Here is a 12490-nt window from a genome sequence, read left to right as displayed (position 1 = left end):
GTTGATTTATTTCTTCTGGAATCCAGAACAAGAAGCAGGAATTGAACATAATAACCTGCTGCGTGTGTCACATGGTAAACATCAGCTGTTTAAAACAATGTTAAACTTTATTTAACATTAATATCAGTGTCTACTGAGAGCTCCACACACATTCATACATTTCAACCAGATGTTTTTGCAGCTGTAGGATTGTGTGTCTTGGGAATGACGCATTTATTGAGAAACTGTTGAAAGAGAGAAATATATTGTTGCTATAAAGATTCTTTATTCCAATCATTTGTCCAAATTCTGAATGTTGTATTAAGAATCGATGAGTGAAATGAGGAGTTATCTACTGGCCAAACAGACAAAGGAAAGGTCGATTATTATTTTTATGTAAATGCCACCAAATAGCATTTGAAGGCATTAAAATTGTGGTTCTTTCCACTGTCAGCAGTCTGCTACCCTTTGGTTTATTGAAACCAGGGACGGTGTGCAGTCTGAACTAATGTAAAACATCACAATATTATATTTAGTAGTACAGTATGAAGTCCTGCTGCTGCATTACTGCACGAGTAACTTTTACTGATGATGAAATACTGCAGGATGACACCGCTGCAGCAGGCTGTGGTTATAATAAAGCTGCTGGAAGCATCAACGAGTGCAAACAGAATTTTCTGCACGCTTAGATCTACGCAGTGTTTCACTTCAATGATTATGAAATAGATGATTGTATTCACTCTACCTAAAATATGTGACTACATGTTAGTAATTTGGATAATAATGGAGTCTGGACAGCTAGATCTAATCCAAACCTACACTAAGACGCCACACAATGAAACTACAATTCCACCTTAAGAAGTGACGCTGTCGGCCTGCTGTTGGTACAAACACCAGAGTAACTCTGCGTCCCCGAGGACAAAAAAAAACATGATATAACGTTAAAGGCATGAGTGACATCAGAAACAGAAACCCAACCCAAACTAAATATTTACTGCAGATCCCAGTTTACTCAGAGAACTGATCCACATTCAGACTGTTTGGTGCTGATATACAGAATATTAAAGGAAACCTGAGATACAGGAAACTGTTTTACTGATGAGACTCTATAAGAATCCCACATTACCTGTAACCCCAACAGTTAAACACTCTCTCTGGAGTATCTGCTCATTATAACTACAGTCTGTTAATGTTAATAACAGTAAACATTATAACTACAGTCTGTTAATGTTAATAACAGTAAACATTATAACTACAGTCTGTTAATATTAATAACAGTAAACATTATAACTACAGTCTGTTAATATTAATAAAAATAAACATTATAACTACAGTCTGTTAATGTTAGTTAATAATAATAATACAGTCTACACTTTCACACCAACGTGAGCTGAACAGAAACCACAACTGATCTTCAGTCAGCTGCAGCTGCAGCTGCAGCTTCAACTTGATCCTCTGTCAGAACCAACTCTGACCTTTGACCTTGGCAGAGTTTAAACTCAATTAGCTTAATGTTCTATGAAGGGAAACCTGGAGACCTGAAACTCTGGAAACAGCTCCAGGAGAGACCAATGTGAATGTAAAATAGTGAGCCAAACTGCTGACATCACTTCCTGTCTAGCCTCCGTTCCACCAGCTTCTCTCACTCAATGCAACTGTCATCCAGCGAACTCAGCTCATTCGACACACTCTCAGGTCACCCTAAGGTCACTCTCAGGTCACTCTCAGGTCACCCTCAGGTCACTCAGCTTACTCTCAGCTCACTCTCAGGTCACTCAGCTCACTCTCAGGTCACTCTCAGGTCACTCTCAGCTCACTCAGCTCACTCTCAGGTCACTCTCAGGTCACTCTCAGCTGACTCTCAGGTCACTCTCAGGTCACTCTCAGCTCACTCTCAGGTCACTCTCAGGTCACTCAGCTCACTCTCAGGTCACTCTCAGGTCACTCTCAGGTCACTCTCAGCTGACTCTCAGGTCACTCTCAGGTCACTCTCAGGTCACTCAGCTCACTCTCAGCTCACTCTCAGCTGACTCTCAGGTCACTCTCAGCTGACTCTCAGCTCACTCTCAGGTCACTCTCAGCTGACTCTCAGGTCACTCTCAGGTCACCCTCAGGTCACTCTCAGGTCACTCTCAGGTCACTCTCAGCTGACTCTCAGGTCACTCTCGGCTCACTATCAGGTCACTCTCAGCTGACTCTCAGGTCACTCTCGGCTCACTCTCAGGTCACTCTCAGCTGACTCTCAGGTCACTCTCGGCTCACTCTCAGGTCACTCTCAGCTGACTCTCAGGTCACTCTCGGCTCACTCTCAGGTCACTCAGCTCACTCTCAGGTCACTCTCCGCTCACTCTCATCTCACTTTTGGCTCACTCAGCTCACTCTCAGCTCACTCTCAGCTCACTCTCAGGTCACTCTCGGCTCACTCTCGGCTCACTCTCAGGTCACTCTCAGGTCACTCTCCGCTCACTATCAGGTCACTCTCAGGTCACTCAGCTCACTCTCAGCTCACTCTCCGCTCACTCTCAGGTCACTCTCAGGTCACTATCAGGTCACTCTCAGCTCACTATCAGGTCACTCTCAGGTCACTCTCAGGTCACTCTCAGGTCACTCTCAGCTCACTCTCGGCTCTCTCAGGTCACTCTCAGCTCACTCTCAGCTCACTCTCGGTTCACTCAGCTCACTCTCAGGTCCACTTAAATCAATTAAATCCAAAGTAAACAGAAGAGGATTCATTCATAAAAATCTAGTAAAAATTAAAACCACTACTGCAACAGTTCAACAAAATAAGATAATTAAATGTGGACTCTTGAACATTAGATCTCTGTCATCTGAAGCCGTATTAGTAAACGATTTAATCTCAGATCATCATATTGATTGATTGTCTTACTGAAACCTGGCTGTGTCATGAAGAACATGTCAGTCTAAATGAATCCAGTCCTCCCAGTCATATTAATACTCACATTCCTCCAGACACTGGCCGAGGAGGAGGAGTCGCAGCCTAATTATCAACTCTAGACCTGAACTTCATTATAACTCATTAGAAAGTCTTGTTCTTAGTCTCTCAGCCAACCTGGAAAACTTTACAGCCAGTTCTATGTGTTATAGTGAACCGTCCTCCTGGTCCGTACTCTGAACTCTTATCTGAATTCTCAGAGTTTTTATCAAACTTAGTCCTTAGTACAGATAAAGTAATTATAGTAGGTGATTTAATATTCATGTGGACGTTGATAGTGACAGTCTCAGTACTGCATTTATCTCATTATTAGACTCAACTGGCTTCTCTCAGTGTGTAAATAATCCCACTCACTGTCTGAACCACACCCTAGACCTTGTTCTGACTTATGGCATCGAAATCGAACATTTAATAGTTTTTCCACAAAATCCTATTTTATCAGATCATTACTTAATAACTTTTGAATTCAGCACTTTGGCTGACAAAGAGTCATAACTCTACTGATCCATGTATTCCTATAGCTCTCAGTAGTAACGACTTTATGAGCTTCTTTAATGATAAAATTCTAACTATTAGAGACAAAATTAACCACCTCCTGCCCTCAACAGGCACCGTTCTCTCCCCAAACACAGGAACCTTAGAAACAGCTGTAAATCCTGACATATATTTGGACTGTTTTTCTCCAGTAGACTTGTCTGAACTAACTTCAATGATTTGTTCAGCTAAACCATCAACCTGTCTCTTAGACCCCATCCCAACTAGGCTGCTTAAGGAAGTCTTACCCTTAGTGAGCACTTCTTTACTAGATATGATCAATCTGTCTTTAGTAACAGGCTATGTACCACAGTCCTTTAAAGTAGCTGTAATTAAACCTCTTCTTAAGAAGCCTACTCTTGATTCAGGTGTTTTAGCCAATTATAGACCTATATCTAACCTTCCATTTCTATCCAAGATCCTTGAGAAAGCAGTCTCTAATCAGTTATGTGACTTTCTACATAACAATAGTTTATTTGAGGATTTTCAGCCAGGATTTAGAGGCATCATAGCACAGAGACAGCACTGGTGAAAGTCACTAATGACCTCCTAACTGCATCGGACAAAGGATTTGTCTCTATACTTGTCCTGTTAGATCTTAGTGCTGCATTCGACACAATCGACCATCAAATCCTTTTGCAGAGACTGGAACATTAAATTGGCATTAAAGGAACTGCATTAAGCTGGTTTAAGTCCTATTTATCAGACCGATTTCAGTTTGTACATGTTAATGATGAATCCTCCATGAAGGCAAAAGTTAGACACGGAGTTCCACAAGGTTCTGTACTTGGACCAATTCTATTCACCTTATATATGCTTCCTTTAGGTAATATTATTAGGAAACACTCCATAAATTTTCATTGTTATGCAGATGACACCCAATTATATTTATCAATGAAGCCTGATGAACCCAATCAGTTAAACAAACTCCAAACATGCCTTAACGACATAAAGACCTGGATGACCTGCAATTTTCTACTACTAAATTCAGATAAAACTGAAGTTATTGTGTTTGGCCCTAAACACCTTAGAAACACATTATCTAATGATAAAGCTACTCTGGATGGCATTACCCTGGCCTCCAGCACCACCGTAAGGAATCTGGGAGTTATCTTTGATTAGGATATGTCCTTTAACTCCCACATAAATCAAATTTCAAGGACTGCCTTTTTCCACTTACTTAATATCACAAAAATCAGGCACATCCTGTCCCTAAAAGATGCAGAAAAACTAGTTCACGCATTTGTTACTTCTAGGCTGGATTATTGCAATTCCTTATTATCAGGCTGCTCTAACAAGTCTCTAAAGACTCTCCAGCTGGTCCAGAATGCAGCTGCACGTGTTCTGACTAAAACTAGAAAAAGAGACCACATTTCTCCCATTTTAGCTTCGCTGCATTGGCTTCCTGTAAAATCTAGAATAGAATTTAAAATCCTTCTCCTAACTTACAAAGCCCTTAATGGTCAGACACCATCATATCTTGAAGAGCTCATAATACCGTATTATCCCACTAGAACACTGCGCTCCCAGTATGCAGGCTTACTGGTGGTTCCTGCAGTCTTTAAAAGTAGAATGGGAGGCAGAGCCTTCAGCTATCAGGCTCCTCTTCTATGGAACCATCTACCAGATTCAGTCCGGGGTGCAGACACCCTCTCTATGTTTAAGAGTAGGCTTAAAACTTTCCTTTTTGATAAAGCTTATAGTTAGGGCCGACCAGGCTCGCCTTGGATCAGCCCTTAGTTATGCTGCTATAGGCCTAGACTGCTGGGGGACTTCCCATGATGCACTGAGCTCCTCTCTCCTCCTCCTCCTCTCCATCTGTATGCATTCATGTAACATCAATGCATGTCACTAACTTTGCTTCTTCCCCGGAGTTTTTTGTGCTTTCTCATCTCACAGGAAAACCTGACTCCCGGGCCGAACCTTCGCGGTCCTTCACAGTCCTGATGGCATCCTTCCCTGGCTGTTGCTGCTATTGATACTTATACTTATTGTTATTGTTATGATTGTTTTTCTTCTGTCCCCCCCCCCCCTTTCCCTCTTTCTCTCTCTCAACCCAACCGGTCAAAGCAGATGGCTGCCCACCAAGAGCCGGGGTCTGCTTGAGGTTTCTACCCGTTAAAGGGGAGTTTTTCCTTACCGCTGTCGCCAAGTGCTGCTCATGGGGGAATTGTTGGGTCTCTGTAAATTAAAGAGTTCGGTCTTGACCTGCTCTATGTGAAAAGTGCCTTGAGATGACTTCTGTTGTGATATGGCGCTATATAAATAAAAATTGATTGATTGATTGATTGACTCTCCGCTCACTCAGCTCACTTTCAGGTCACTCTTAAGTCTCTCTCGGCTCTCTCAACTCACTCTCAGCTCACTTTCAGGTCACTCTCTGCTCACTCTCGGCTCACTCAGCTCACTCTCGGCTCACTAGGTTCACTCTCCGCTCGTTCGGCTCTTGGCTCGGTTTTGCAGCTCCTTTAGATGCATGTGGTTGTACTTGAATATGATAACCCTTTGTTGCCTAATTTGGTGTCTAATGTCTAATAACAAGAGAGGTGATGTCACCTCACAGCTGATGGGTTTTATTTGTTTTATCAGGTTGATGATTATCATAAACTATCGACTTTATCAGCACACACACTCCAACTACAACGGCAGCAGATTGTCTCCTGCAGCCATGATGAGCCGAAACCGAGCTGCAATGCAACGCTTGCTGTGGACACTGCAGGTTAATATACACTGATCTGTACAGTGTTTCAGCTGAACACACATCAGACAGCTGACAGCTGATCAGAGGGCAGGATTTTCTGTTTTCTCACAGGAAAACACAGGATGTGTTGTCAAGATCCTTTGTGTAAGCACTAACAAGAGTCTTCTTGCTGATGGTGAACACAACAATGAAGTCATTGATAATGGAAGGTTGACACAGAGGAGTTTTCAAGTGGGCACCCTCCTTCCTTGACGTTTCGTTGATGAGCCCACAACGCCTCTGGAGGACTCAACGGTAAATCCTGGCGTCCCAAAAACACCCCCTCTGTGTCGTCCTGGCTTGCTATTTCAGAGCCCAGCAGGGGTCTTGCTTCTTCATCCAAAGCCACTGGCTGCTTCTCTCTGCCGCCTCCGATGCAACCTTGATAGCTACATGCAGCCTCTGGCCTCTGATTCCAATGTCTCTGAGCAATCTGGTGGTAGATGTTGCCACAAAACCTCTGCACCCCACCTCCACACAGCACACTTGTTTTCCAGCCATGATATTGTGCTTCAGCAGCCAACTCAGCAAATGATAATGTACAAAAAAACATCTATTTTTTTTTACTAATGTTGTTTGAATGCCTTTTAAACTCATTTTAATCTTCAAACTGCAGAAAAAACAAACAGTAAGTTCACTATGAACCAGAGTCCATAGCAAAAACCAGACACACACACACACACACACACACACACACACACACACACACAGTGATGTCAGCCTCTCTACAGGAAATGAGTCATTCGGGCGTTTATACAGTTCATTTTGCTGCTGATGACATCAAAGACGCTTCACTGCCAAAGGGAGGCTGGTTACACACACATACATATTTAACATCATGTGAATAATTGTGTTTTAGTTGAGTTTAAGAATCAGGGATTATTTTATTCCTCTTTGTTTTAAATAAAATGATTTTTCACATGTTGTTTTAGAGATTTAACTCGATCATGAGCTGCAGTTTGCATAAAACATGTTTCTGCATCAAATATAACAGCAGACACAGAAAGTGTTTTTGACATTCATCAGATTCACTTCAGTTTTATTAAATGTATCAATCCGCTGCATATTTTTACACTCCGAGTCAGTTTTTTCTCATCTGTTGCCTTTAAGAAAGCTGTTTATATGACTGCTGTATATATGTTCTGACCTTATTAACTGTATTTGTATTGATTGATCGGCTCCCAGTCGGCCTGTGGGTGTCCAGTTTCGAGACAGGCAGATTCCCCTCACTCGCTACGGTGGGCGGGGAAATAAAGAAACTGATGAATGTCCCATAAATGCAGCCATTGTGTCTCTGTGTCATGCTAACTCCGTTACAGATTCACAAAAAGACGTTTATCAAACAAAACAACAATCATCAGGGCGAGTTGCTGAGACTGCTACATCTCTCCAAATAAACATGATTTTTACATGAATCATTTCAAAAGTTTCTTTCTGGGTCTAAACAGAAGTAAACACAGAAACTAGCCGCTTGTAGCAGCATTATGGCTAACTAGATAGGGAACTACATCTGAGGCTGGATAGCTCAGGGTCTGTTCCTACTAGAGAAGTAATAACTTAGTAGATAAAATAAAAGATAATTAATAATAATAAAATAAAATTCCCTGGAGTCTCCTACCAGTTAGACGTGGCCGGAACACCTCCAGTGGGGGGTGTCCAGGAAGAATCCTAACCAGGTGTTCAAATCACCTCAGCTGGCTTCTTTTGATGCAAAGGAGCAGTGGCTCTACTCTCAGCACCCCCAGGATGTCCGAACTCACTCTGTCTCTAAGGCCCAGACTCTGGCCTTGTATCCATGATCTCATTCTTTTAGTCACTACCCAAAGCTCATGAGCATAGGTGATGGATGGAACGTAGACCGACTGGTGAACTGAGAGCTTTGCCCCAAGGGACATGGTCGTAAGCCTTCTCCAAGTCCACAAAGCACATGTAGACTGGATGTGCAAACTCCCATGACCCCTCAATTATCCCCGCAACAGTGAAGAGCTGGTCAACTGTTCCACGGCCAGGACGGATCCACATTGTTCCTCCTGAATCCAAGCCTAAGCCTCCTCTCCAGCACCCTGGCATAAGCTTTTCCTGAGAGGCTGATTAGTGTGATCCCTCGATAGTTGAGGCACACCCTCCAGCCCTCCAGTCCCCTTTTTTAAAAATGGGAACCACCACCCCGGACCACCAGTCCACTTGCTTCAGCATCCACCCGAGCTGCTGTCCTTTTGGCTCTTTGGTATCCATCAGCTGCTTCAGGAGACCCCTGGGCCAGCCAGATCCAAAAGGCCTCCTTCTTAAGCTTGACGGCCTCCTTCACCACTGATGTCCAGTTCCCAGGTTGCCGTCCCAACAGGCACCAATGACCTTCCAACCACAACTCTGAGCAGCCGCCTCCTCAACTGAGGTCCTGGACATGGCCCACTCGGAGTCCATGTGTCCAACTTCCCACGGGATGCAGGAGAAATTCCTCCAGAGGTAGGAGTTGAAGACTTCACGGACAGGGGCTTCCGCCAGACATTCCCAGTCCACCCTCACTATTCGTTTGGGTCTCCCAGGTCTGTCCAGCAGCCTCCCCCGCCACCTGATCCAATTCACCACTAGATGGAGATCAGTTGACAGTTCTGCTCCTCTCTTTACCCAAGTGTCCAAGACATGCAGCCGCAGATCTGATGACACTAACTACAAAGTCCATCATAGATCTTTGGCCTAAGGTGTTCTGGTACCAGGTACACTTATGAAGAACCTTGTGTTTGAATATGGTGTTTGTTATGGCCAATCCATGTCTAGCACAGAAGTCCAGTAACAATGCACCACTTGGGTTCAGATCAGGCAGGCTGTTCCTCCCAGTCACCCCCCACCAGGTTTCTCCGTCATTACCCACATGGGCGTTGAAGTCCACCATCAGAACTATGGATTGCCAGGCCACGCCCCCTCCAAGGCCCCACCCAGAGACTCCAAGAAGGTCGTAGCTCCGACTCCTTCCCCACAAGGGAGGAGACGTTCCAGATCCCTAGAACCAGTTTTCGATGCCTGGGATCAGTACGTCCAGGTAGTCTGGAGGTGTTCCAGGCACGTCCAACAGGTAGGAGACCCCGGGGAAGACTGAGAGCTGGAGGGCGTTGGCAGGGACACGGATGTCTGGGTTTCCTTAGTCTGATGCCACAGTGACTGGGATAAGCAGGGGAAAATGGATGGATGGAAAATAAAATGCTTCATGCCAAGTTTCCAAGTTGTTTTCATGGACTACTGCTGGATGATTGATACGTACTGTAATTCCTCACAGTTACGTGTTGTAATCACATCTTTCTTACTGTGAGGAGCTGAACATTTGGTCCAGCCGATTCAATCAATAAAGTTTTATTTATATAGCGCCAAATCACAACAAAAGTCATCTCAGGGCACTTTTCACATAGAGCAGGTCAAGATCGAACTCTTTCATTTACAGAGACCAAACAATTCCCCCATGAGCAGCACTTGGTGACAGCGGGAAGGAAAAACTCCCCTTTAACGGGTAGAAACCTCAAGCAGAACCCGGCTCTTGGTGGGCGGCCATCTGCTTTGACCGCTTCCGATTCCAGCTGATTCTGTGGAGGTGAAACAGTGTCCAGGACGACAGTGTTGATAAAGTCTGTAAATCCATTTGTAGTAGTTACACAGCTGATGACTCTCATCCGTGGACTGTGGAGTCTGGCAGCAACTGGTCCAACTATGCACAAAAAGTTTTCCTCTTCATTCGTTAGGAGAGGAGAGCAGTGAGAGCAAGAACACCAGCGGTTTCTCTGAGGTAATGTTACTGTACGCCGACCACAGGAACACCAGAGAGATCAGAATTAGCATGACACACAGATACAACGGCCACATTTACCAGAAAAACATCAGGTTCAAATAAACCGGAAGTTTTCTTTAAGATCATCAGAGTCCGACATGTACAACTAAAGTTCAGGTGTTCACATTCACTCCAACAGCTGACAGGATTTTACCTGCATCACTACTGCAGTGAGCCAAGGCTACACAACACACAATACACACAGTGGTGGAAAGTAACTCAGTACATTTACTCAAGTACTGAAGTACAACGTTGAGGTACTTGTACTTTACTTGAGTATTTCCATGTGATGCTACTTTCTACATTTCAGAGGGAAATATTGTACTTTCTACTCCACTACATTTATTTAACAGCTTTAGTTACTTTTCAGATGAAGATTTGACACAATGGATAATATAACAAGCTTTTAAAATACAACACATTGTTAAAGATGAAACCAGTGGTTTCCAACCTTTTTGTCTTTTGACGTCTTACAAAAAGCAGTGTGTAGTCGGGGTCACATTTCACATGTCTATGAGTTGTTAACAGCTCCACCAAATAGTGATTTTTCCCTCTAAACTTCTCACATGCTTTCATTTCAATAAATGTTCAAATGATCCAATATTTCAGCAAAAATCAAAGATTAGAGAAAAAGTCCAAAAACTGAAAACAGATTTGTGTATCAGAACTTTGTTTTTTCTTCTTTCCTCTCCCATTAATCATCTCACCACCCCTCAGATTTATCTGCTGACCCTTTGGAGGGGCCCGACCCCTAGGTTGGGAACCACTGGACTAAACTAGCTAACTGTATATAAAGTAGTGTAAACTAGCTCCACCTCCAGCAGCTACAACAGTAACATGCTGCTCTAACACTGATGCTTCACTATTAATAATCTAATGATGTCATATATAATAATATATCAGTCAGAGGGACCAAACCACTACTTTTACTGCAATACTTTAACTACATCAAGCTCATAATACTTATGTACTTTTACTGCAATACTTTAACTACATCAAGCTCATAATACTTATGTACTTTTACTGCAATACTTTAACTACATCAAGCTCATAATACTTATGTACTTTTACTGCAATACTTTAACTACATCAAGCTCATAATACTTATGTACTTTTACTGCAATACTTTAACTACATCAAGCTCATAATACTTATGTACTTTTACTGCAATACTTTAACTACATCAAGCTCATAATACTTATGTACTTTTACTGCAATACTTTAACTACATCAAGCTCATAATACTTATGTACTTTAACTGTAGGAGTATTTTTCATGCAGGACTTTTACTTGTAATGGAGTATTTTTACTTTGCTGTACTGGCACTTTTGCAGCAGTAAAGTATCTCAGTACTTCTTCCATCGCTGCACACAATACAACAAACAATACTGCGTAGTACTACAGAAAGTACACAGTCCTGCAGCAGGAAACTCGACAAACACACTTGTGAGTTCGCTGATGTTGTTTCTACAAACGAGGAACAAGTTGTTTCACACACAGTTCACCGTCTTCACCATCATCATCATCATCATCACCATCACTATTTGTTTTCTGACATCTAAACAACCACAGAAGAAGAACAGCGGAGCTTTCCGTGCACGTGTCATCTTACCTGTGTCTGCTGGCCGCGCGGGCTCCGTGCGAGTGCGTGTGCCCGCCGGCGTACAGGCTGTAGGAGGGTCGCAGCGGGAACGCGCTTTTGGCGTCTCCACAGGTCCAGAGCGCGAGCAGCAGCAGCGGGAGCGCGGCCATCCTGCCGATCAATGCAGGATCAATACAGGGTATCGATACTGATCAGCTGGCGGGAAAAACTCTCGTCTCCATGGAGACCAAAGTTCCCACAAAACGCCAAAACCGTCCTACAGACCCCGACCCATAATCCGGACTCTGGTCCAAAACCCCCAAACCCCAAAACCCCAAAACCCGGACCTGGAGCCGAGAGGAGAGTCCTGTGAGTCCCGGGTTTAATCCGGATTTATCCCGCCTTTAATCCGGGTTTAATCTGGTTCTCTCCTCAGTTTCTCATGAGAACTTTTCAGCTCTGAAACAAAGAGAAGAAGAAAACGTTGCGACAGAGTCCAGCTGCTCCTCCTCTTCATCACCGCCCCCCTCCACTGTCCCCGCCCCTCCCGGAGGAGAAACCAGACACGTGCAGCTCCGCAGCTTCACCTCCACAGCTGATCCTGGTCCAAACCAAGCCCAGCCCGTCTGCTGACTTAAACTTCATATGAGTGTTACAGTATGAATATTTTTATCTTACTGAATGAATCTAATTAACAGTTTTAATTAATTTCAGTTGTTTTAAGTGATAAATTAAACAAACTTTAGCAGCAATTTACAGGTGAGTTTGATTCCTGTGGTTCAGGTGCCCTCAGGTGTTTGTTAGTGCAGCATCCATAAATCTAGTGGGGGGGGGGGTCACCGGGGGTCACTGAGGGTCACTGAGGGTCACTGAGGGTCACTCTGC

At 43.6% G+C, this 12490-nt stretch overlaps 1 protein-coding gene across 1 annotated transcript in view; it reads right to left on the bottom strand.

The window, feature by feature from the left end:
* The window catches only part of LOC137178853 (EMILIN-1-A-like), a 37546-nt gene extending 25417 nt beyond the window's left edge, over positions 1–12129 (bottom strand). Inside the window, exon 1 of the mRNA XM_067584452.1 lies at positions 11636–12129. Within this exon, the coding sequence (XP_067440553.1) occupies positions 11636–11775 (140 nt within the window). The 5' untranslated portion in view covers positions 11776–12129. The remainder of the gene's footprint in view (positions 1–11635) is intronic.
* Between the last annotated feature and the right edge of the window lie 361 nt (positions 12130–12490).

This window comes from Thunnus thynnus, chromosome 1 (genome assembly GCF_963924715.1).
Source record: "Thunnus thynnus chromosome 1, fThuThy2.1, whole genome shotgun sequence".
NCBI lineage: Eukaryota > Metazoa > Chordata > Actinopteri > Scombriformes > Scombridae > Thunnus > Thunnus thynnus.
The sequence above is the reverse complement of the archived record's forward strand: the minus strand, read 5'-3'. Positions and strand labels throughout refer to the sequence as shown.